The sequence below is a fragment of the Callorhinchus milii genome, unplaced genomic scaffold (genome assembly GCF_018977255.1).
Source record: "Callorhinchus milii isolate IMCB2004 unplaced genomic scaffold, IMCB_Cmil_1.0 Scaffold22, whole genome shotgun sequence".
Lineage (NCBI taxonomy): Eukaryota > Metazoa > Chordata > Chondrichthyes > Chimaeriformes > Callorhinchidae > Callorhinchus > Callorhinchus milii.
In genome coordinates, this window is record NW_024704763.1 from 5529713 (window position 1) to 5555517 (window position 25805).

General features: G+C 45.4%; 2 protein-coding genes across 11 annotated transcripts in view; both read right to left on the reverse strand.

Moving 5' to 3' along the window:
- Window positions 1–71: 71 nt before the first annotated feature.
- On the reverse strand, window positions 72–8041 carry fam189a1 (family with sequence similarity 189 member A1). Of its 2 annotated transcripts, none has more exons than XM_042343109.1 (11): window positions 7762–7847; window positions 6901–7011; window positions 6172–6303; window positions 5209–5316; window positions 4427–4587; window positions 4164–4293; window positions 3848–3941; window positions 3326–3763; window positions 2573–2892; window positions 2112–2201; window positions 72–710 (listed from the first exon to the last, which is right to left on the reverse strand). In XM_042343109.1, exons 1-11 carry the CDS (start codon window positions 7837–7839, stop codon window positions 540–542), a joined length of 1833 nt encoding a protein of 610 aa, XP_042199043.1. In that variant the 5' UTR covers window positions 7840–7847; the 3' UTR covers window positions 72–539. The 2 variants fall into 2 exon arrangements, with proteins under 2 accessions (XP_042199043.1, XP_042199044.1); XM_042343110.1 differs by lacking the exon at window positions 72–710 and adding an exon at window positions 7931–8041 and having other exon boundaries at window positions 2125–2205; window positions 7762–7818.
- A 3578-nt stretch (window positions 8042–11619) lies between these two features.
- The window catches only part of tjp1a (tight junction protein 1a), a 72318-nt gene continuing 58132 nt past the window's right edge, over window positions 11620–25805 (reverse strand). For 5 of the 9 annotated variants that reach the window (XM_042343113.1, XM_042343115.1, XM_042343111.1 and 2 more), the window contains 8 exons: window positions 23901–24800; window positions 23388–23488; window positions 22362–22565; window positions 18951–19117; window positions 17862–18297; window positions 17130–17347; window positions 15436–15579; window positions 11620–13117 (listed from right to left, as the gene is read on the reverse strand). In XM_042343113.1, coding sequence (XP_042199047.1) covers window positions 13023–13117; window positions 15436–15579; window positions 17130–17347; window positions 17862–18297; window positions 18951–19117; window positions 22362–22565; window positions 23388–23488; window positions 23901–24800 — 2265 coding nt within the window. In that variant the 3' untranslated portion in view covers window positions 11620–13022. Of the gene's footprint in view, window positions 13118–15435; window positions 15580–17129; window positions 17348–17861; window positions 18298–18950; window positions 19118–20020; window positions 20090–22361; window positions 22566–23387; window positions 23489–23900; window positions 24801–25805 lie in introns of all 9 variants that reach the window. The other 4 variants (XM_042343114.1, XM_042343119.1, XM_042343116.1 and 1 more) reach the window with 4 other exon arrangements.

Consider the following 25805-nt stretch of genomic DNA (forward strand, 5'->3'; position numbering starts at 1 on the left):
ATTTAATGAAGGAATGGTGGGGGCCGGGGGACTCCCTGAGGCACATTCAAAGGTCACCGAGTCAGCAACAGTTTGGAGGCGACCGTTTCAAATTTATTTCTGAGCTTCGTACAAAAGGTTCTCACTGCTTCTCACTCCGCATAATTAAAAACAAGATACATAAAAATAAAGTGTAATAATTTAACATGGTATTAACACTCCCAGAGCTGCTCAGCGTATTAACCTTGAATGTCCCTCGATACATAGGGGCTAAGGTCTGCGCTGGCCTTGGGAGAGCTGCCATCCTCCACGTGCAGGCACTGACGGCCTCAGAAGCCGGTGCTCTGTATGTACTTTCACCTTGTCTCCACATCCCCTGTCGTTCATGCAGCGCTTTGGGACGCTACTTCGCGTGAAGGGCGCTATATAAATACAAGTTGTTCTGAGCAGGATTTGTGGGAACGTCCGAGTGAACACTGGAAAATCTGCTCCTGCCCAGGTTGGGGGCGGGGGGGGCGGGGGGCAGTTGCCACGACTTGTCTCAGCCCCCGTGTCCTTGTTCACAGAACGGTCTCCCTGCTGACTCGGAGCTGCAGCTGGTGAAGCTGCAGGGAGTCTCCGTGTGTCGGGAACGCCACCGGGGAGCTCAGATCCCCACAGCTGTGCAGGTGCAGACCACCCTGGGACCGGGGCCCACCCACCTTGGTGTGACGCTGGGAACCCGTCATCACCTGAGGGGAGATCAGAAGAAGACAAGAAGTCAGGAACAGGAGAACGCCATTCGGCCCATTAAGTCCACTACCCCACAGACCATTCCATGATCAGGGTATTACCCCCTCTCACAATCCTACATCACCATAATAATCCCTTAATATATTTAGAGCCATCTCTCTTAGATCCTTCGACAGATTTCTTACCTATGACTTTCTGGACAGTGTGTTCCCAATTCTTACCACTCTGCAAGGATGATATACTTTCTTGGTCCTAACCCAATGTTCCTAGTTTTAAGGTCAAGTCTTATTGTAATGATGGACCCTCCGGGGTAAAAGATCTCTCTCACTGTTTGTTGAGCTCCTTCAGGAATGAGAACACTTCAATCATATCACTCTCAGCTCCAGTTACTAATCCTCAATATATCCAGCCTCTCACTATAACTCTGCTTCACCCCAGGATCATTTCGTGAAGCTAATCCACAACTCAATATAGTACGATTGTACTGGTGCCAAACATTACACGTGTACAGTGTGTAGTGTGGTCTCACCTTAGACAACCACAACAGGACTGTAATTTATTGCTTTTAAATGCCATGGCTCTCAGCTATGAACCTCAGCATTCCAAGCTCTGCTACTGCCTCTCTGACCTGTGAACGAGCTTCTGTTTACGAGCACACAGAAATCCATCTGTTCATCTGCACCCAATGAAACTTCTCCATTCAACATATTTCCAATCCCTATTTTCACATTCCAAAATATATTACCTGATATTTGACTGACTATATTGAATTACATTTTCCAGCCAACTCTTTTGGACTTCTTCACAGTTCAACCCAGGCTTTCTGTCACCTGCATATTTGGATGTTAATCTCTGCTGAACTCAGGTCAAGATAATTGATGCATCTGCTGAACAATCGTGGACCTGGCTCTGATCTCTAGAGAACAACACTTACAGTCTGTTAGTCTAGACCTCCTTCACATCGAGAGAATCTCTCCAATGCCCACACCTCAACTTTCTAATCCTGTGTGATTGCATTCTGGAAATCCCTCCAGATGATTAGATGATATCCAATACCCACCACCACCCCCACCTACCCCCTGTCAACTATTTCACAGACACCATCAAATAATTTAAATCACAGAATGAAAAATGAGACACTCCAAAGATAGAACAGATTGTGCACCCCCCCACCTCATTGCTGGGTGTGCGATGCTGTCCTGCACGTTAGCTGCTGTGTCTACTGTCATTACAACTGAAAGTAATGCTTTGACAGGCAGCACGAGTTGCTACTCACAGAAATTAACTCTAGAACATGCAGCCACAAGCCCTGGACAGTCTCTGTCCCACACTGAACATGAACAGGGTCGGGCTGTGGAGCTCACAGAAGGAAGTGAATAGACGGTCTAGATTTTACTTACTTTACAGAGAGAGCGGTGAATGTATGGAATGGATGACCCACGGAGGCGGTGGAGGCAGGGTGTGTCAGCAAACTCATGAAAATAACATAGCTGTCTGTCAAAAAATGTAAATGAGGGATGTGAGAGAGAGTGTGAGTGTTAGCTCAGGTTTTTGACTGTTACTGTGAGAACAGCCAGCACCGGTGATCTTCTCTGCTCCTGGTAGGGCCAGTCTTAAGGCACAAACAGGAGGTTAATCCTCTTCCCTATCACCCTCATCTATCTTCCCTTATCTGTCAGGCCCCACCACCACTCACTCACTCGCTCGCTCACTCACTCCTCCCTTGACCTATCCCGCACACAGTGAGAAAGCGCGCTGGGACTCTTCTCTACACGAGGGGCGCTGTATAAATGCAAGTCGTTGTTGAGGAAGGTCTCGGGAGTGCAGGGGCAGGTTGGGAAGCTGACAGATGAACACTAACCTCCTCAAGGACCCTGGCGCTGAAGATGGCCTCCTCCATGTGTACCTCGTCTGATTTGATGACGGTCCTGATGTTGTTGACCACATGCCTGACCTCGGGAGGCAGCGAGCACTTCGAGTGCTCCAGGAATTTGGCCACCAGGATCTTCGTATCTTTATATGTTTTGAGGTCCACGAGGGAGTGTGGCCGCTCCTTGCCCACCGCCTGCAAGGCTCGGTGCCTGCACCGGGCGACCACTCTCCCTGCGTCCTTCTGGGGCCTCAACGAGCGAAGGCGTGCGACTGCCCCAAAGCAACCGGCTTCCAGCGGGGCAGCGGGAGCTAGGGACAGAGACAAACACACCCATCACCACCTCAAAATAAAATGAAAAAAAAATTGGTCACTCAATCCACAACTGTTTGTGGGACGCTGCTGTGTGCAATTGGCTGCCTCGTTTCGCCTACTAAATACACAATCAATTCACTTTACAGTATATTCTGTGAAGCGCTTTGAGACGTCTCGAAGACGTGATAAGGCGCTACCTCAAATGCAAAGATTATTATTATTATTATCAGAAAATATCTGCCCGCCCGAGTCCAGCCCACGACATTAATGTCAATCCGCTGCTTAACCATCACCATTCAGACACCTTCACATCAAGGTCAGTCACGCTAACAGCAGGATACACAGTCACTGCACTATACAGTAAAATCCTGTGAAAGGCTTTGTCGAGGTGTGATGTAAAAATTTTGTATTTCAAAGTAGAATATTTACCGTCTGTCAGAGAACAGCACGTCACCGGGTCACTTGTTGACCGAACCATTCTGTCCCTCTGCCTCCTGCTAGGGCTGTTTCTGGATCCTGAGGTTGAAGCGCTCGTTGGCAGGGCCCGACTGAGGAGTTGACAGTGTTGGTTTGAGTTTAGGAGGGATGGAGAGGCGAGGGGTCGCTGGGGGAATAGCTGGGGCCTGTAACTTGCTGGCAGCCCGTCCACACAGCAATCTGACTGACACGCAGCCACTTCTGCTGACCTCCTGTGGGCCGTGGCCGGGCTCGGACAGCTGTCACTGTGGCTGCCGTAGATCGTGTTGTACAAAGACATCTCACCAGCACCGAGCAACACCTGAACTTCCAGCCAATACAGATCCGCAGGCGAGGTGTGTCCTTGGACACCCTCAGCTCCCGAGGCAGCTGGCGAGACAACGCCGGACACTGAGAGGAAAAAGAATATTGAATGATGACCTCTCTGGCACTGCACCCAAGCTGGGTGTCAGTGGATATTGTGAAACTCCTTACCTTGTGAGCTAAATGTCATGGCTGGGCTCCTCTGGAACAGGTTGGGCCGACAGATCGACCACTGCTCCATCCCGTGAGAGTCCCTGGCTACGTGCTGAGTGAGAGAATAGAAGCAGTCCGTGGGCTAGAGAAGCGTTTAGTGAGCCAGAGCGTCGCATGCACCGAGCCGAGAAATGCACACGACAGAGGACGCACAGAATGGAGTGCGAATCTGAGCAAATTACATTAAATGTTAACGTCTGGTAAATTAAATCTGCTACACCTGAACGGTTTATGAAGTGGAGGGAGGTAACATGAGGTCACCACTCTCTATTACCTGAGCAGTGGAGGATTCACTGACGACAGCCTCATAAGGCGGAGGTAGCTCGGAAGGGTACTGATCGCCATGGCTGGCAACAGTAACATCACAAGGAGAAGCTCTGCAGGGGAAATGCAGGTGCAGCAGCCTGAAAAGAAATGCATGGCAGTGAGCAATCGCACAGCCTGAAGGTAATTGACCTGGTGTGTGTGTGTATATGTCACTCTCTCTCTCTCTCTCACATAGGGTTAAAATTAAGTGATATAAAGCTGAGGGCTGACCTCTGGGTATCCAATGCTGGGCTGCGTGTATACTCTGGAGGATAGTACGGAGGAGGAGGAATAGGAGGGATAAATTCATCATAATCCATGACCTGGGGCACACCTACATCATTCGGGATCCAGCACTCGGGGGTCCCCGCTCTCAATCTCTGTGGAATAAACTGTCGAGAAAGCAGCAACAGCAAAAAGGAGCAAACATTACAGTGTGTCACAGTGGTCAAGTCATTCGCGGCGAGATAAATGGGATTCGAAGTAGTGGATGGTGCCCTAAACAGTGATACAGAGCTGCACTGAAGGAATAAAATGGTGGAAACAACTGCAATGGGTGAATGACCCCCTCCCCCACCCGATGCTCCTCATGTCATCAAACGGAAGAACAACTGGATCTTTCAGCAACAGAACCTGTAAAGGATCTCATTCGTTCATCAATTAAGTCTCTTTGTTTTTCTTTTTTGAAAGAAAACTTGCATTTGACTTTGGGACCATTATTATTATTATTATTATTGTTATTATTATTATTATCACAACGTTGAAAAGTTACAAAATGCTTCATGGATAATTGCTGTGAAGTGTAGTGACTGTGCCGATGCAGGAAAAAAAAAAGGCAACCGATTTGGTTTATTGTTGACGAGAGCGTGTCTCGGTTAAAGACGAGAGTGATTACCAACTGAGCCACGGTGAGAGGCAATGTGGTGGGAAGAGTTCAGGTTGTGAAGTGACACGACGGGGGGTGGGGGGGTTCGAACGGGAGAAACAGAGGAGACGGCGCCCGCGGCCCTCACCATGTGTATAATGTCCGCGGTTACTATCTGTGTGCAGCAGGTGGCAGTAGCGAGTGCACACACCATCGTGGAGATGACATTGAGTGTGCAGATACTGAACAGCAGATCCTGCGAAGATAAACGGCAGTAAATCAGCACCGTAGGTTCCATCACCGCTGCTTCCCCATATCAGCACATCATCATTATTATTATTATTATTATTATTATTATCATCATCCCATCGCTGCATTGCTCTGTCGCTGACGACACCTTTCGTTCTATAGGCAAGTCCCGTTATATGGGAAATAGAGGCTTGAAGAAGGTATGGGCATAGGGCAGGGAAGAGGAATGGGATGAACGGCTCGCTCTGAGAGCTGGTGAAATGCACCTCTTTCTGCGCTGTAAATTTCTGTGATTCTATGTCAATATCACACACAGTTCCTCTGCTGCACCACACACACGCGGCTGCTCTCTGCATCATGTACATGGCTTCCCATCACACACACACACGCACACACACACACTCGCAGTCTGCTCCTTTCCTGCACCACACGTGCAATTTTGGCAGCTCGAGCATCAGGTGCTGCACATCATTGGGCTCCTTAACATTTCCGTTTGACCTATCAAACATTACCACTCAGTAAGAATAAAATTGTCTGCCGTGCACTGTCTCACGTTTGATTTCATTGCTGATGTCTCTGGTGAGAGAACAATGGCCGGGAAGAAACCTTACTCCACACAGAGCCTATTAATAAACCGTCCAAAACCAAAAACAATAATAAATTGGTCATTTTCAATCTACAACTGTTTGTGGGACATTGCTGTGCGCAATTGGCTGCCGCGTTCGCCCACAAATATACAGTCAATTCACTTTACAGTGTGTTCTGTGAAGCGCTTTGGGACGTCCTCCCGACGTGAAAAGCGCCATATCAAAATGCAAGGATTATTTAACGTACAGAGTAATTACAGCGATTCCTATCCTACCTTCAACAGCACCCGCACAGCACCGCATTCCAGCACTGGGTTCAGCTTCAGCGTTTCCCCCAGATGAGTGCATTCTGTCGCTCGCTCCTGTATCTCACAGCATACACAAACTCCTGCACGGTCAAACTTGTACTGCCACAAACATACAGGCCAAAGACATATCAAAGACAGGTCAAACAGACGGCAAGCAAAGGAATATGGGTCTGTGGTTCTCAACCTCACATTACACGAGACATAAAATGCCTGTGAAGTCCTTTGAGTGTTTTGATAGATACTGTATCAAAACACAAGGGTTATGTTTTGACAATTACATAATTCCCCCACTTCTCACAGGGAGTTGCTATGGAATGAAGGAATACGCGAGAGTGAGAATCTTGAGGTTGATCCGTTCGGAGACAGGGAGTCAGTGGAGCGGTGCCGAGGATTGGGCTGGGGAGTTTGGACTCTGTGTATGGTGAAATTGGGGAGACGAGTGAAGAGGGCTTTTAAGAAGTCAAGGTGGGAGGTGACAAAAGTATAGGTGAAGGTCTTGGTGGTATTTGGTGTGAGGTAGGGGCGGAAATGGGCAACATGTGCTCCACTGCTACAACCCAACTGCCTAAAGGTGCACTGTTTGGGTAGTTCATCATAAGTACAGTGTTATTGCAGGGTAAACACTTCCGAGTTAACTGTGAACAGTAGTCACACAACACAGCACCCAGGACGTTACAGCGGCTTCGATTCACTTACCAACATACATCGTTGGAGGGAAGCGATGAGATGAGCGTTCTGACAGGAGAGGATGGAACCGGCCAGGTTCAGCATCACACAAACTGCGGACAGCAGCAGGAAACACGTGATCTGTGAAAAAGAAAACGGTAATAATAACAATCCTCGCATTTGATATAGCGCTTTTCACATCGGGAGGACGTCCCAAAGCGCTTCACAGAATATACTGTGAAGTGAATTGACTGTACATTTATTGGCGAACGCGGCAGCCAATTGCGCACAGCAATGTCCCACAAACAGTGGCGGATTGAAAACGACCAATTTTATTATTGTTTTTTGTTGTTTGGAGCGATCGTTCTTAAGGGGTGAACTGCGGGTTCCCCGCGGGGCAGAGACCGAGGGGGAGCTCTGTAACCGCCCCCCACAGCGCTCTGTCGTACACACTCTGGTTCTCAAGCAAACCCATCGTCATTTGGGCCGTCGATGCTGACACCGATGTATATTATTTTCACGAAATAATTGGTGAACCCAACACCGAACCGAGATTTCTTGCCAACTCTTCCCCCCTCCCCCACCCCTCCCCTCTCCCCCCCCCCCCCCTCCCCCACCCCTCCCCTCCTCCCCCCCACCCCCTCCCCCACCCCTCCCCCCCCCCCCCCCCCTCCCTTCCCCCACCCCTCCCCCTCTCCCCCCCCCCCCCCCCCCTCTCCCCCCCTTCCCCCCCCTCCCCCTCCCTTCCCCCACCCCTCCCCCTCCCTTCCCCCACCCCCACCCCTCCCGCTCTCGCCCCCCCTCTGCCCCCCCCTCCCCCCTTTGCTGGTGCTGTATAGCCAGTGTCAGGCCATGGCCTGAGCTCTGTGTGTGTGTGTGTGTGTCACTCACTGTCATGGCGATGGGTCTCCTCCAGGCAGTGATGCCGATCAGCCCCGACAGCAGCACCTGCGGAGAGAACAGGGCCATCAGCGCCAACACCCGGGACAGGCTCCGGGGGGGGGGGGGGGGGCTGTCGGGGCCCGGGGGGGTGTCGGGGGGCCCGGGGCGGGGGGCTCACCGAGAGACCGGCCCAGAAGGGTGAGGCCTGGCGCAGGCGCGGGGCCGGGGCCGGGGTCAGGGCCCAGGCTGTGAGGGTGGCGGCCACGATGCTGGAGCCGAAGATCATCTGCGCGGCTCCCAGGCCCAGGAGGAGGCGGCGGCGGACCCGGGGCGGAGGCCGGAGCCCAGGCCGGGGGCTGACAGCGGGGCCGCGGCCCGGCATCGCGCTCCCTCACTGGGCGGGAGCGAGCGGCGCGGCTCCGGCAACAGCCAACATCAGCCTCTGTGTGTGTGTGTACAGCCTCTGTGTGTGTGTGTGTGTGTCAGTGTGTGTGTACAGCCTGTGTGTGTGTGTGTGTACAGCCTGTGTGTGTGTGTGTGTGTACAGCCTGTGTGTGTGTGTGTGTGTACAGCCTGTGTGTGTGTGTACAGCCTGTGTGTGTGTGTGTGTGTACAGCCTGTGTGTGTGTGTGTGTGTGTGTGTACAGCCTGTGTGTGTGTGTGTACAGCCTGTGTGTGTGTGTGTGTGTGTGTACAGCCTGTGTGTGTGTGTGTGTGTACAGCCTGTGTGTGTGTGTGTGTGTGTACAGCCTGTGTGTGTGTGTGTGTGTGTGTGTGTGTGTGTGTACAGGCGGTGGCTGCCTGTGTGTGTGTGTGTGTGTACAGCCTGTGTGTGTGTGTGTGTGTGTGTGTACAGCCTGTGTGTGTGTGTGTGTGTGTGTACAGCCTGTGTGTGTGTGTGTGTGTGTACAGCCTGTGTGTGTGTGTGTGTACAGCCTGTGTGTGTGTGTGTGTACAGCCTGTGTGTGTGTGTGTGTGTGTACAGCCTGTGTGTGTGTGTACAGCCTGTGTGTGTGTACAGCCTGTGTGTGTGTGTGTGTACAGCCTGTGTGTGTGTGTGTGTGTGTACAGCCTGTGTGTGTGTGTGTGTGTACAGCCTGTGTGTGTGTGTACAGCCTGTGTGTGTGTACAGCCTGTGTGTGTGTACAGCCTGTGTGTGTGTGTGTGTACAGCCTGTGTGTGTGTGTGTGTGTACAGCCTGTGTGTGTGTGTGTGTGTACAGCCTGTGTGTGTGTGTGTGTGTACAGCGTGTGTGTGTGTGTGTGTGTGTGTACAGCCTGTGTGTGTGTGTGTGTGTACAGCCTGTGTGTGTGTGTGTGTGTACAGCCTGTGTGTGTGTGTGTGTGTGTGTACAGCCTGTGTGTGTGTGTGTGTGTACAGCCTGTGTGTGTGTGTGTGTGTGTACAGCCTGTGTGTGTGTGTGTCAGTGTGTGTGTGTGTGTGTCAGTGTGTGTGTACAGCCTGGGTGTGTGTGTGTGTGTGTACAGCCTGTGTGTGTGTGTGTCAGTGTGTGTGTGTGTCAGTGTGTGTGTACAGCCTGTGTGTGTGTGTGTGTGTCAGTGTTTGTGTGTGTGTGTCAGTGTGTGTGTACAGCCTGGGGTGTGTGTGTGTGTACAGCCTGTGTGTGTGTGTGTACAGCCTGTGTGTGTGTACAGCCTGTGTGTGTGTGTGTGTGTACAGCCTGTGTGTGTGTGTGTGTGTGTACAGCCTGTGTGTGTGTGTGTCAGTGTGTGTGTGTGTGTCAGTGTGTGTGTACAGCCTGTGTGTGTGTGTGTGTGTACAGCCTGTGTGTGTGTGTGTGTCAGTGTGTGTGTGTGTGTGTCAGTGTGTGTGTACAGCCTGGGGTGTGTGTGTGTCAGTGTGTATAGACGGTGTATATACAGGCTTTGTATTTCAGTGCTTACATACTGTGTATGTCGGTGTGTGCATTCAATGTGTGGCCCATCAGCTTCCATGTTCAGACCACGTATGTATGATCTGTAGCGCCTGTGTCTATATTGTCAACAAAACACAAAATACTGCAGATGCTGGAAATCTGAACCAAAGACAGAGAGAGCCGGGAACGCCCGGCGGGTCAGGCCGGGAACGCCCGGCGGGTCAGGCCGGGAACGCCCGGCGGGTCAGGCCGGGAACGCCCGGCGGGTCAGGCAGCATCTATTGAGGAAGGAAAGTGACTCAATGTTTCAGGTCCACGACCCTTCGTCAGAACTGGGCGTTCCCGGCCTGACCCGCCGGGCGTTCCCGGCCTGACCCGCCGGGCGTTCCCGGCCTGACCCGCCGGGCGTTCCCGGCCTGACCCGCCGGGCGTTCCCAGCTCGCTATATATTGTCAATATGTTCATCATGTGTATTGACTGTTTACCCAGTGTGCACACACTCATGGCCTGGGCCGACGGAACAGTGCGAGAGACCAGGAGTCGATAATAACAACTAGAGATAATTCTCAACGAGGTGGCGATGCGGACCTGGGAGGAATGAGATTGTCTATGTGTTTCTACCTCTGTGTTTGTGGGTGTCTGTGAGTGTGTCTCTTTCTCCTCTATGTGTGGGTGTCTATGTGAGTGTCTCTTTCTCTCTATGGTTGTGTTTACAGCCAATTGCTCTAAATCCTTGTTAATTGGTATATGCAGATTTATAGAATTATATATATTTTAAGAATTGCATTTTTACTCTCTGTTAAGCCACACTAACTTTTTAATGTTTTCCTTTTCTTAATTAACGTTTCTTTAATTTCCTTTCAAAAGCTATTATGGATTCTGCTTCAAGCACTATTTTTGGTAGGATATTTCTGTGTTCCGATAAGAATAAAAACATTTCTTCTTGTGTGTACCTCTAGAAAGTCAACACACAATACAGTCTTGAAAGGAGACCTTTTCTGGAGTAATGGCTGCTGGTGGTACTGGATAAGCTGAAACCAGCCACTAAAAATCATTACTGAGTACTTGATTTTTTTTACTGTAACAAAATTAAACATTTAAATAAAACTAGAGTTTATATAATCCCTTGTTGAGCATACTCAATGAACCAGTTTGCATGCATGTATGTATGTGTCAACCTGGTTGAGGTGGTTACGCTTTGCCTCAGAAGGTTGAGGGTTCAAGCCCCACTTCTAGGAGTTTTGAGCCTGTAGTCTGCACTCATTTTCCACTACTGTGCTGAGGATGCACTGCAATGTTAGACATCTTGTGTACTTGTTCAACAACAACAAAAAATTACATTTAGTATAGTGCCTTTCACATCAGGAGGATGTGAAAGGCACTGTACAACAGAGCATCTTGTTCAGGAAGATATTAAAGATCCCATGGTACTGTTTGAAGAGAGGGGAATTTCTCCCTGTACCCTGGACAATAATCCCTCTGATAAAATCAGTCAGTCGGTTCATGGCTGTTTGTGGGACCTTGGTATGAGCAAACTGGCTGCTTTAATTACCTACACACACACACTTTACAGTAAATCTTGTGAATTGCTTTGAGACATTTTGCCGATGCAATAAGGCACTATATCAATCACCAGGATGATTATTATAAATGTTCTTCAAGAAGTTCTTTTGCATCCCATTCAGCCTCAGGACACACCAAGTCACACATTTGTGTACATAGAGATGAATTATATGTTAGAAAAACAGACAGTGTGAGAGATGCAGAAAAAAAGAGATACACAGATAGGGGAAAAAAAGATGAGTAGCGAGAAAGATGTGGGTAATACTGGCATGTGGCATTATTAAAATCTAAGGTAATTAAAACATTTTGTACATTGCACAGGAACATAGAAACCACTGCAAAAAAAGGTCAATTGCATTTTAGCACATCTCAAGGCATAATTAATTGGTAATATGGAAAATAAAGAAAGTTGTTTGGACAAGAAGAAATGATCCATTAGTCAAATTTGCTGCTTTATTCCCTCCTTTTAAACCCTGTAGGATTTACATTTAATGAAATGTCTTCGTTGCCAATAGACTGTGGATATTGAATGCAATTTCTTGTACAATGCACACACAGCGTAAACTATGTAACTTGTAATATCTGTGCTGCCTCAGTGTTAATGCTCAATATGAAGAAAGAGATGGAAAAGGTTAATAATGAAGGGTGCCTTAGAAAAAAACTGGTAACGATGGCACAGATACAATGGAGCAAATTGCCAACTTGCTTGATAAAAAGTACTGATTCTACCGTCGGATAAATACAATTTTTTTTCAGTTTACATAAAGCTCTGCCAAGGATAGCACATTTTGTAATAAACTGAAATGGTTTCAAAAGATCACAACCCTATATCTTAAAAATGTTTTTATTCAATAATACAGTGGTATATTTAGAAATGTGTAGTTTAAAAGTAACTGCAGAGAAAGTCAGCCACACAGTGAATAGCTATTAACTGATTAACAGAAAGCAGTGCGTTAAATCTGTAGTACTCCTGTGCCATAATAAATTGTCTATTAGTACAAAAATACACTTTAGGGCACATAGTACAGCATCTGTGTCAGGTTAACCAGAGACATCACAAAGATCCCACCCATCAAAGGATTTCAAAATGTTGGTAACGTTTCATATGTTGACAAAAAGCTTCAATAAGAATAGCAGAGTTAATACAAAGCTGTAAAGTAACGATTTTAAACTTGGACTTGGATTTATTGCTTCAAATTTTACACTTGGTTCAAGGCTCAAGGGTGACGGAATATAAAGATAATCTTTAGAAAGGTATTTTGTCTTGTTTTATACAAAAGAGACATACAAAAGTTAATTTACAAACCAGGAAACCAAGGTGCTACCTGTGCTATGTACAGTGAAAGGGCAGTTTGTGTCATGATCTTAAAAGCACTGCTGAAAACAACCATTGACACTCTTTAGAAAGTTGTTCCCACTTGTGCACTTCACTCAAACCCCCCAAAAATATTCTTTCATAGCTAAAGGGCACACAAGGAAGTAACGTTCACGTGTATTCTACAATGACATTACCTAAATAAACATAACAGCTGAAAATGTTTATGGAATATAGAAACGTCTATTTAGTATTTTAAATGATAGGTAAGAACATGAAGGGTAAGGCATCCCTGCTGGTTAACATGGAAATTGGGGAAAAACTTTACATGTCGGATTTGCCACAACATTGCAAGCTCATCTGCACTTCATCTCACAGCATTTAGAATACAGCGTTCACACGAGGAATGTGAGCAATTCCAATTTAAGGATTTCCCACAATTTCAGTTGTGATTGTTTGAAAGCAGTTATTGCTTAGCATGCGCTCCGGTCCCTGAAGAGGTGTCCGTTTACACCTCTAAAAGTGATCAATCAGGACGGAGACGCAGTTTGCTCCCACGTGATAATTGGAATCACTGGGAAGAGATTTGTTCTGCCAGCTCTTAGGATCACCTGGAAGGAGGAAAAGGTATAAGATTATTTGCATTATCTGTTCCGCTACTGTGTAATACAATCAAACACAATTTTTAATGACAAAGCTATTGAATTTTCGGAACAATTTGCATTAAGAATTGCATTTTTACTAAGATTGGAAAGGTTAGCCACGCAAAAGGACAGAGATAGAGACATAGTATTAACGTTTTGGTAGAAAATGGTCAGCAAAGCAATCCAGAGTACAGCTTCAATAACAATACTATTCCATGCTGTACATTTAAATAGTTAAATTGATCAAAAGTATCCTAGATTAATCAGGACCACTGCTTTAAGACTGTTCAACTTTTCTGGGGCAGAGAGAAAGCCTTCAGTCAGGTCCAGGGCAGAGAGCATCCAACTCATCTGGCTCAGGGCAGTACAAAACCAGTCAGTCAGGACTGGCCAGTCAGATCTAGGCAGCACATAACTGGTCAGTCAAGGACTTCTTAATCACTCCTTGGTCCCCATTGTAGTGTTAGAAGTAGTTGTTGCACTCTCCGGCCCAACAAATGACTTTGTGAACACACAAGGTGAACACAAAAAACAGCAACTTCTGAGACAGGCTAAGCAAGATACACATTAGTCCCTGTTAAAGAATTAGTTACAGCTAAGAAGCTCAATGTTTTCCAGGAGGTTGGCAGTTGTAAAAAAAAGTTAATTGGCCAAGAGGTAAAAATTTAGAAATTTACGAAAGCTCTTTTCAAAAGTTAAACTTTAGTTCTGAAAGCTTATTGAAGCACAGCCACACGCCGAAGAGCAATGAAAATCAACATGCATAGAAGGAACACATGAAAATCAATACACCCCACACTCGAGTCAGTAAAGCAACACTGGCAATTTGTGTCCTGCAGCACAATACTCTAGAGCCCAGTTACAGGAGGTTTTGTGTTACTTACCACTCAGGTTCATTTTAGCAGTATAGGATGAGGAGAAAGTTAATAGCATAACTAAGTTTCACAGGACACAGAATTAGTTCACTTTAATTTGCATAGGGCAGGGTGGCTATTTTCTGAGCTCTTAAACAGCTCACTGAAATGTTTGCATCTCCATTGTAGTTAGCAAGCGGGTTGAGTGTCATCTCCCGACATCATTCACAAAATATACAGTCAATTCACTTTACAGTATATTCTGAGAATTGCTACAAATATATCAAAGACGTGATAAGGCTCTATACCAAATGCAAAGATTATTATTATTAGTCACAGACTACTCCCCTTTGCTAAGCAGGAATCTGAGATGGTGGCACACTGGGTTTTTCCACGTTTGGATAGTACAATGCTTCAGTACATGGGGGTGGGGGGCATGAATGGGGGGGGGGGGGGGCGGCAGGTGGCAGATGGGGGTGAGGAGAGGGATTATACGTCAAAGAACATTTTAAGGAACAGAATACATTTAAGAGTACTGTAAATTCAATCCCTTACGTCCCCGTTTTGGATTTCTCTACTAGAGGAAAAGCATTCACTATCAAGCATGTGAATTCCCTCCAATACTTTAAAGACCTCAATCAGATCATGCTTTAATCTTCTTGCCTACAAATACAGCCACTGTTCTCTGCAATAATTTCTGTGAAGCACTTTTTAAGAGTTGTTTCGACAATGTGATAAGGTGATATACCAAATGAAAGGATTATTATCATGATCTCTAAAGAACATAACCCAAACCTATCCAGTCTCTCACCACTGCTAAAATCCTTTGTTCTAGATATTAATCTAGTGAATTGGTAGGTGGATAATCTCCAAGGCCCCTTTCTATGATTGAGTGTCCAAAACTGAACATAATACTCCATATGAGATCTGACTAGTGTTCTATATAACTGCAGCAGCACTTACTTGGTTTGTTAGTTTTATATATGGATATATTTCAGATCCTCCTGTTATAAAGCCCAGCAACCCATTAGTCTAGATTGCTTTCTGCACCTACAAATTAGATTTTAACGATTTATATACTTTAGGCACCCAAATCCCTTTGCTTATCTATCCCTGTGTGAAAGGTCCTGTTTGTGAACCTGTGGGAACATTACACTTTGTCAACCCGAGAGGATTTACAATCTAATGAAGGTTCTATGTTCCAGAGACGATTTTTCTTCCCTGAAACACTCGAGAAAATGCAAATTATGCACCCAAAGTGATTGACCCCAAACTGAAAACCACACCCGTTAAGCCACAGATGCCAAGAAGAAACTTAAATGATGCGGTATGAATCACACCCCATTCAAGATGGCCCCAACTAAGCAGGTAAAGCACCGCAAGCCAAATGGCCAGACTCTCCAGATAAAGCAGAGAGAGAGGAAAGCATACCCGACGAGGAGTCAGAGGATTTTAGAGCAAAAGACCAACCATCTGGAGTCATGGACGCACAGTGAGGCAAACGTAGCTCCACCGGCTTCAGGAACTTCAGGCCGTGGGGTCCACACATCACCAGTGGGCTCAACAGGGTTTCACCTGAAAGGGAGAGGAAAGTAGTCAATACTACCTGTAAAACACAGAGCACTGCCCAACTTGAGAATGTCAAGGGTTGCCCTTTCACTGTATAGGTTTTGTACAACATGAAGAGCTATGCAGGGTAAATAGCAGATTTCCACTGATTAGTAAGTGAGTAACAAGAGGGCACAACTTTAAGATAATCATATTAAAGGGAGGCTAGAAAACAAATGTCTATACAGAGGATATTGGGAACTTGGAATTCTCTGCTACAAATCATAACTGACACAGAATCCACTGAATCTTTTAAAGGAAATTAGATAATGGTTTAGAACAGAAGAATATTAGAGGCCATGGGGAGCAAGCAGAAGAGTGGTGGCCCACGACGAGTCAAAACAGCAGTGCAATTGATACACCATAAGTCCATAAGACGAAGGAGCAAGAATAGGCAATTTGGCCTCTCAAGCCTGCCCCGCCATTTAATAAGGTCATGGCTGATCTTCTAACCTAATTCCATTTACCCACCCTAACCCCATATCCCTTAATCCCTCTATCCTTAAGAAATCTATCAACCTCCGTCTTGAATATGTTCAAGGACTGAGCATCCACAGCCTTCTGGGATAGAGAATTCCACAAATTCACTACCCTCTGAGTGAAGAAATGTTTCCTCAACTCAGTTCAAAAAGGCTGACCCTTAATCTTGAGACTATGATCCCTAATTTTAGATTTTCCAACCAGGGAAACAATCTCATGGGATCTACCCTATCAAGACCCTTATAGGTTTCTATAAGAACACCTTTAATTCTTCTAGATTCTAGAGAATATAGGCCTAGTTTACTCAACCTATCTCATCCCAGGAACCAACCTAGTGAATCTATGCTGCACTCTTTCTAAGGCGAGTATGTCCTTTCTTAAACAAGGAGACCAAAATTGCACACAATGATCTAGGTGCAGTCTCACCAAGGCCTTATACAACTGCAGCAAGACTTCTCTACACTTGTACTCTTACCCTTTTGAAACGAACGCCAACATGGCATTAGCCTTCCTAGTTACTTGCTGTACCTGCATACTAACTTTTTATCACTCGTGTACAAGGACACCCAAATCCCACACTAGAACCACCTAGTCTCTCCCACTTTAGAAAATAATGCGCTTTTCTATTTTTACTACCCAGGTGAATAACTTCACACTTTCCCATGTTATACTCCATCTGCCACCTTCTTACCCACTCACCTAGCCTGTCTATTTCCCTTTGCATTCTTTGTGTGTCATCCTTACAGCTTACTCTCCCACTCATCTTTGTATTGTCTGTGAATTTATATATATTAAGTTATATTTCCTCATCTAAATCATTCCTATAGACTATAAGTAATTGAGGGCACTGATCCTTATGGCACTCCACTAGTCACAACCTGCCAATCTGAGAAGGACCCGTTTATCCTTACTCTCTGTTTCCTTCCTGTTAGCCACTCTCCAATCCATGCTAATATGTTGCCTTTAATTCCATGAGTTCTAAGCCAAATGGCCCGTTTCTGTGGTGGACCAGTGTCAAAGTGAAGAGCTACGCTTACCTTTCTCCTTGTCCAGCGGAGGGAGGATACTGTTGTCTCTGCAGACCTTAAAGTAGATTTCCTGTTCAACCCCTTCAGGAATGGCTCCCTTGGGAATGATGATACTCACTCCAGTCTCAACAGAGCTCAACACGCCGCCATTGCTGTCGAAGATTCCGCGTGCTGTGGCCACCACAGTGTGACTGTCGTCATCCTCGTCATCTTCCAAAGCACTGGGACTGAGAAAGCAGATCACAGCCAGTCACAGGGACTGAGAAAGCTAATCACAGTCAATCACAGGGGTGAGAAAGAAAATCATGTGCAATCACTGCGGTCGAGAAAGCAAATCATGTGCAAGCACTGCAGCCGAGAAAGCAAGTCATGGACAATCACCAAGCCAGAGTAACCAGTGGGTCCTTGCCCCAAACACCTAGAGTGACTTGAGTCAGATGCTCAGAAGTTAAGCAATCTAAAACATTCTAACATGGGCACTACAGGAGTAAATGATTTTGGGTTTCACCAAAGATGAGGCCTCTTATCTTTTGGAATCCAATAACCTTAACACCAACTTGCGTTTATACGGCACCCTTCATGCAGGATAGCACCTTGGAGAGCTGCACAGTAGCAGGGTAGAATGCCAGTTCAAAGTACTAGGTCTAAAGGTGGAATCTACAGTGGGAGGTGGAGGGGAAGCAGAGGGAGGGAATTCCAGAGGTTAGTTAGAAAGGTGGTGCAACTGTAGCATACTCTTACCTGACAGGAATAGCTTTAGGTATAGCGTTGATGTTATTGGCTAGATATTTGGCTCTATGGTCAGTTTGCCTGGGGAAAGTGTCTGTTCCACTGTCAAAGTCTGGAGGCTGCGAGGGACTGTGTGGTGTAGGGGGCTGGCCTTCCGTTGGCAGGAGGTTGTGGTTAAATTTAGGGCTTTCAAACTTTCGCTCAAAGGGTCGAGCTGCGCTGGTGTAGGGTTTGGGGGCGAAGCGGTTGTAGACGGCAGGCTGTTTGTGAGACTGTTCCATTCCATTCACAGGAGCCCGCTCAGGCACAGGGAATGATTTCTGGGGGTAAAAGTTTGGATGAACAATTTCGTCACGAGTGTTGGGCCGGAAAGCCTGGGGTTTGCTTTGAGGAGGGGGTTCTGACTTTGGATGTGAGGCACTAGGCAGCTCCCGTGGCACTGAGCTCACTGAAAAGAAGAGAAAATTGGTAAGGTTTCAGTTCAAAAAGTCTGCCGTCAGACTCCTGAGACATTATACGAAACCAGCTTCCATTTTTAGTTGGGAAAGTTATCTTTTATAAAAATCTGATGACTAAAGCAGCAGATAAATTAGGAACAAGTATTAGAGGTTTCGTGGGAGACGAGGGCTTTCAATGAAGCTTAAGGAGTAACAATACTACTATTAATAATAATCCTTGCATATAGCGCCTTATCACGTCTTTGTGATGTCTTCAAGCGCTTCACAGAATATACTGTAAAGTGAATTGACTGTAGATTTTGTACGAAACAATAATTTTGTACAAAGTACTTTTGAGAACAGGTCTTTTACCCCCAATAAGAAACAAATAGTGAAGGAGCAACATTGACATTTGCTCCTGGGTGCTGATCTCCCTCACCAGACACACAAGTTGTGTTGGTTAATGGGAGTGAGCTCCATTGTTTCCACTGAAAAATATTTTGATACGACAGCGACCAGCTGTTAAGTGGATTCACACATGGATATTCTGGATTTGAACGTTTAGCAATATGCTGCTAGTTATCTAGATTGGCAGCTGTTTCCTTTAATGTAACTGGAATCAAAGACTGAATGTAGTAGAAGAGAGTGTAAAGCACCCTATTACCTTCTAGTGGGCTTGGCTTGGGGTGGACTAGTGGAGGCACAGGCAGGTTTAAACTGGGCTGAGAAGGCGGTCCGTAGCGTGACTGAGGGGCAGACAGCTGGGGAGAAGGGTCATAACGCTTATCCACAATGGTGGGTTTAACATGATCGAACTCTGCAGGTGTACTCCTGTAAACCAAAACTAAGCGTCATAATCTCAAGCAACTCACACTGTGTCATTGTTTCAACATTACATGCAAATATGGTGACGGCTTTTGTCACTGCAGAAACAACATGCCAAGTCATATCCTGTGCAGCACACAATGCAATTTATTCAGCATGCACAGCATACAGAAACGACAAAGCCACTCACAGTAAAAACACTGCATAGCTGGTTGATTAGTCAATAATGGTGAAAAATAGCATCAAAACAGAAAAACTCTGCACAAGAAAGTCAGCAACTCCCGGATCTTTGCCGAATGCTGCAAAACCCTGAGAACCCCATGTTCACTCTCGGGATGAGATTCAATTGGATTTTATTGAGGAACAAAACTTATATTTCATTAAGTCAATCTATACCAGATCATCTCTTTCCGAGCTTCAATTTAATTCTGAAAGTGCAGTTTATCTGAAAGAACATGCTGATCTCACACAGGCACTAGCTTCCAGTTGCCAACTCTCATACAAACAAGTATGCTTCGGTGGTTCTAAGTGCCAGTTTCGCACAGACCCCTGCCCTCAGGTGCCTGTTACTCTCTCTCAGTGGAGTGTCCCACCGATGCCTGCTCTCAGGTCTTGGCAACTTGTTCTACTTGTTTCAAGACCCTCTTGTTCAACTGTGCCTTTGGTCACCCTCCTAGCCCCTACCCTCCCCACCCTCCAACACTCCTGATCCCTACCACCAGCTCGGGTGCGGATCCCTGACTGTCCAGCACCTCGGGATGTCCTCCTGACGTGAAAGGCGCTTTGTAAATGTAACTTCTTGTTGTTGTATTTCTGCTCCTTTCCCTTGGAGTGAAAATGGGGTTATTCGAAGTTCAGTTCACAACCTGAAGACATGAAGCAATTACACATGATACCAGTAAGCCTTACCACTTCAGATTCCTTTTCAGGCTTTCACAACTAGCGCGCAAGCCAAGAGTTGTGTATGAGCCATGAAGTCTAGGCAATGGTTCAAATAAAAAACAAAAGCAGGAAAATAAGGATAATTGCAGCTGTGAAAACCCAACTTAAAGCTGCAGTGCTCCAGTTGCTAACACAAAATTGGATAAGGGCACATTTTCAATGTATAGTATAAGTATAGTTTACAACCATCCACAGAAGCATTCAAGTAAATGGATTCAGTGGATTTCAAGACACTGTACTATTTTTCCTTAGACTATTTGGTATAATTAGTGAATTAACTGGATCAGTGGGATGCTATGAAAGAAATAAATCACTTAATTTTCAATTTGAACATGTATCTGTTTGTAAGGAAATAAAACACGTTGATGTTGGCTGGTCACTGCAGCTTCAATTTGACGTAACTTTTGTCAAAATGGCAATGACTTCCAACTGGAGAGTTTTAGAATCAAATGCTCTTTCTTCCTTTCAATGCACAACAAATGTAACCGGTACCTCTTTCTTTGGAGGTTTCTCTCTCCCAAGCACCCAGAAACGTTTCATCTGCAGCACACGCACCAGTCCATGGCCCCGGGGGAGGGGGTGGGGGAGGGGCGGGAGTGTGCAGGCAGGCAGCCTTCTCCGAACCTTTCATTGCACTTGGCTGCTGGGTGGTGCACAACATTGACCAGGTCAGTCCTAGTCCTTCACTGGCCAGGAATCTCTCGAGTCCAGCAGCTAGTCAGCTAGATTATTTCTCTAAATTTAGTGGGAACACACAAAGGATTGATTCCTCCAGCCTTTCTGATGCCAATCCCCAGCTCGGGTGCAAATCCTTGACTGTCAAGCGCCTCGGGATGTCCTCCTGACGTGAAAGACGCTGCACTGTAATGTGTTGTTGCTGCACTGTCCGTCTCTAAACCATTTGAACAGGCAGCCCATTTTGAGCAGCCACGATTGCTGCAGCTACAAGGAGCACATTTCTCAGCTCACTCCTGAAAGTTGTTATATTTCTCCTACCATGGATTCAAAGTCATTGTGCAGCAGCTTAGGAGCTTTGACGGCTGCTGTACTTTGAAGGCTAGAGGACTAAAACTCAACTTGCAATTTCTCTCTCTCTCTCTTCCCTCCCTTGGAGATGGAAAATGAGATTAATAAAAAGCTGACTTAAAACAGGTAGCAGTAACACAGACATGATGGGCCAAATGGCTTTCACCAGAAAATTTGTTTCTACAGAGTGGACGAAAGGATAACTTCAGGGGTTCATAACAAATATATTGTATCTGCTGGACTCAAATCAGGTAATCTTAAATCATTTGTCAGTCTGAAACAATTGGTGCCATTCTCACTTCATAAAGCTGTGGGTGGAAGATTCACTCGAACACTCAGGCTTCACAGCCTGAACTAAACTGCACTAAGACTTCCCCATGGGTGAGCTTCTTTACAGAGTTTACATCAGTCAGACAGGAAGAGGAAACAAAATAAGTCACCCTGAGCCACTCTATACATCTATCAGCTGCCTGGGGTTGGGCCACCTAGACACCCTCAGTCAGGGAAAGGCACTTGGGGATTTAAGCAGAAATAAAATGCACTAGTGTTTTGCTATTTTAAAGTAGGACAAAGGCTATTCACAGTTTTCTGATCCAGAGGTTGACTCAACATTGGATCACCAATCAGGTCCTCATGTTTTACCAGTTTGATTTCAATAGTATTTTCGATGGTAGAAATGCAACTCTGATATATATTATTTTTGTAACACACACACACACACACACACGTTATGACTTGGACAAAACTTTCATTTTTAAATAATCAGGAATATCTGAAGAACTGCACAGGATTGATTTATGTCCATCAATTATATTGAGAGAATTGCTGACCAGCTACCGAACCCACAATTTATTCAGCAAATGACGAAACCATGACAAGCTCAAATTGAAAATGGATGAATATTGTAGTTACATGTAGTCTATAACAGAAACACATTATTCTAGTAATATTTAATCTGGAAGCACCTGTGAATAACTATCAGGTATTTTTCATCTCTCTCTGAATTTTATGATTCACTTTACTGTCCACTTGGGGACATCATTGCCGTAACATTTACCAGTCATTGCTAACAGGGACAAACCTCAATCTAGTTCCTACTCCAACTGCTGATTAACATCACACGGTCAGATATAGAAATGAGGATCAACACTGAGATCGGACCAGAGATGCATTTGAAGATCTGTACTCTTATCAGGCAGTGTAGAAGAATAATCATCTGCAGTGACTGCAATGTTAAATCAAAGTGCAAGAGAAAGCTTCAACACACTTATCAGCAACTTACCTGGGCACATACCCAGTGTAATTGGGCTGTGCTGGTTTGGCAGGTTCAGGGAAGCTTGCGGCAGGCGGCTTGTTATCATAGCTTCTGCGGCCAAAGTATGAGAGCTGCTTTCGATAATCTTCTTCATCCTCATCTGGGTCATAGTGATTCACTCGTGGCATTTCTTGTGGAAGCTTCACCTGAGGCTTCTGAGGCTCCGGGCCCCTGCAGATGGTGATTAGACAAGGAGCAAGTGACGAAACCAAACAGTGTCATGCAAGAGCCCAATCAATCATTGTACCAGCTTTTAAAAAAAACTTCCACACTACAAGTCCAGCTCTATTTACATTAAATACACCCAGAAACACATTATATTCTACAGAACTGGAAATCAGAAAACATTTTTTCATGTAGATTAATATTCCTTACATTTGATTTAGCAGCTATAATATTGAGAACAAATCAAAGCGCTTCATAAAGCTTTCTGTAATGTGGTGATTGCATTTGTAGGCAAACACAACAGCCAATTTGTACAATCTTGCACAAACAGCCATGAAGGGAATGACCAATTTTATCTGAAGGATTGTTTGCCAGGATACTCCTTTTTTGGAATAGAGCCATGGGATCTTTACAGTCAACCAGACAAGACTTCAGTTTAACGTCTCATCTGAAGGACAGTACCTTTGACAACGCATTTCTTCAGCACTACTTTAGAATGTCAGCCTCAACTATGAGCTCAAATATTCAATATGGGCTTGAATACACATTTTTTCAACCCAGAGCACTATGAATTGCACCAATCTCATGTCTCTGATAGAATGTGCAATGCACTACCCCACCCTGAAAATACAGAAACATTTGGGATGTTAAAAGGGAGATGGATAGTTCTGGGGCTGGACTCAAAGCTATGAAGGCAGAGGGCTTTAAATTAAACCAACATATCCAAAGAGGTACAGTGTACTTCCTGATAACAGCTGATAAAATAAAAGAGCTGCAGTATTCAGCACAACTTTATATAAGGTGCAGTGGTGCTGTCAGTGAACGTACTTGTATAAATGTGGAGGCTTCTCCTGTTCCAGTAATGGCTGAATGGCTGGTTTGGAGGCAGTAACTGGAACTAACACAGGCTTAGGTGCTACATCAGGAGGCTGAAACAAAAACAAACACTGAGCAAATGCTAAATAACACTTCACCTCAATATAAACGTTCATAATCAGGACAGTTTTCACATTTTCAAGTGATAAATACAAACAGCAGAACAATACATGGAAAAACAGATTAGGCACAAGAGCTAAAAGACAGAAAGCATTACTAAACTCTACAGGTCAAACCCAGAACCCAAGGACCAAAAGTTCCCCATAGGCTTAGTCCCCACCCACACTCTATATGCAAGACCTGAGTGTGCTCAGATGCTCTGTACCTGTAGGTACAGCTTAGAATGCAAGCCTCACCGAGAGACCCAAACCCAGAGAGTAGTTGCAGCCACAGTAAAGTGTACAGCTTGCTTCTTAGCCATGCTTGATACAGAAGTAGTTTAATTAAGACTGCGACTTTACCCACCCGCATCGACGACCCTTCAGTGGGCTCCTTGTTCTTTGACAAAGTGGATTTCTTGCTTTCAAACAGTTTGACTCTGGTAAGCACCGACTGCGGTTTCATTGCTGGGTCCTCCTCCTCCTCCTCCTCCTCCCCCTCCTCTAGCTCCATGTGCATGTGTACAGGTGGAGGTGGTGGCAGGACTTTACTAACAGGATGAAAAGGCTCAACAGGTTTAGCTTGAGGGGGAGGTGGCAAAGGAAAGGAAGCTTCTGTACTAAAGGACTGCTCGTAATGTCTAGGTAGGGAATTGTGCCCCTGAGGTGGGCCTTGGTCGTAGGTCCTCCCTTGGGAATCATAGTAATGGGATTCTGGAGACCTGGACGTCGGTGGATGAAAAGCTTGTGCCTCATATTCATAGTGTGGTCGAGGGTCATAGCCATGCAGTGCCTGATCGCTGTAATGTGGCTGTGTGAGCTTGTAATCTTGAAGTGGTTTATCAAAGCGCGGTGCTCGGTTCTCATAGCCTGTATGTGATGTCTCTTCGTAACGTGGCTGATAGCTGTGATCTGGGTAATCATCTAAATACTTTGGCTCATGGTCGCGAGGAGGATGCTCATGATGGTAGGTATGAGGAGGCTTCTCATTGTACTGTATCCACTTGTCATTATAGGGAGGTGGGGTTTCTTCATATTGTGATCCTGCCCCATACCTCTGGGGTGGCTGCTCTTCATACTTTGCCGCAGATTCATATCTATACAGCGGCTGTTCCTCAAAATGTTGCTGCCGTTCATAATCCCGGTGCTGTTGGCGCTCATAACTTTGGCGTTCGTTATCAAGTCTCGAAGCAAGATTGCCTACTGGTTGCTTAAGGTCATAATTCTGCCTTGCAACCTCATCATTATATGAATCCTTTTTGTACATCTATAGAGCAAAGAGCATTAGTAAACAGGTCAACAACGTATAGCTACAGATGTAATGCAAGTTTTGAAACTGTACATTTCAAATTTGCACAATATTTGTTAATATTGGAAACCCATTTGCAATAAAAAGGACAAACACAGATTAAACTCAGACCAGAAGAACATCTAATTGCAAAGAAAGTTGAAGCAATAAAGAAAGCCATAGTTGCTTAAAGATAGTGAAATGTAGACAGATATAAACTAAACACCTTGACAAATATTTCCCCACAATACGTTGGTTTTAATTCTAAGTTTCTAACAGTATCCATCCTGAAATACACCTTTGTGTTTTGATGGCTTAACTTTGGTCAATCTACACCACCACTTCAGGCAGAGACAAATGGAACCCCATCATGCTCACCGCCCCCTCAGAAAGACACTATGAACAGAAATTCTGCTTCTAAATCCTGCCAGTTTAAGGCTCTGAAGTACAGAAATAGAGGAGAAATAGGGAGTTATTGGATAGTGAGCAGAAGCAGGAAACTCTGATGGATGAAAACTGGCTGATTAATCAATAGATGCATCAGTGATTGTAATTATGCTTAAAGATATTGAACTATTGTACATAGACTGTGTTGTGTTCAATGATACACTAATCCCTGACTGAACCAGGCTGGGAACTAAAAAAAAGGAATGCTGCCACGAGGGCAAGAGACAAGGCCAAGGGTGTATTTCTACAGCAATTCTAATTAATTATAACTAAATTGAGATACCACAGAACTCAAAATAAATGTACTGAAATGCCCTTTTCTGACTTTCAACATTTGCATCCTATAACTTAGGATACTGGGATATCAGGAATGCAATCACTGAAGTGCCACTGCAGTCCACAAAGGTAAAAACCAGTTTGAAAATGATTGTGTCAAGAGGAATGAAAGCAGAATTAGAAGAAAGCTTTCAGTGTTAAGTAAAAAAAAGTGCACAAGCAATGTTCCAGCTAATTCATCTCAATTAGAATTACACTTGC

Excerpts from the sequence above, each read along its gene's own strand:
- fam189a1 (XM_042343109.1), bottom strand. The coding sequence starts at position 7,839 with ATGGCCCTGTTCTCTCCGCAGGTGCTGCTGTCGGGGCTGATCGGCATC. Across the intron at positions 7,012-7,761 it reads GGAGACCCATCGCCATGACA|ATCACGTGTTTCCTGCTGCT; the intron begins GTGAGTGACACA and ends TCTTTTTCACAG. Across the intron at positions 5,317-6,171 it reads CTGTGCGGGTGCTGTTGAAG|GATCTGCTGTTCAGTATCTG; the intron begins GTAGGATAGGAA and ends TTATCTTCGCAG.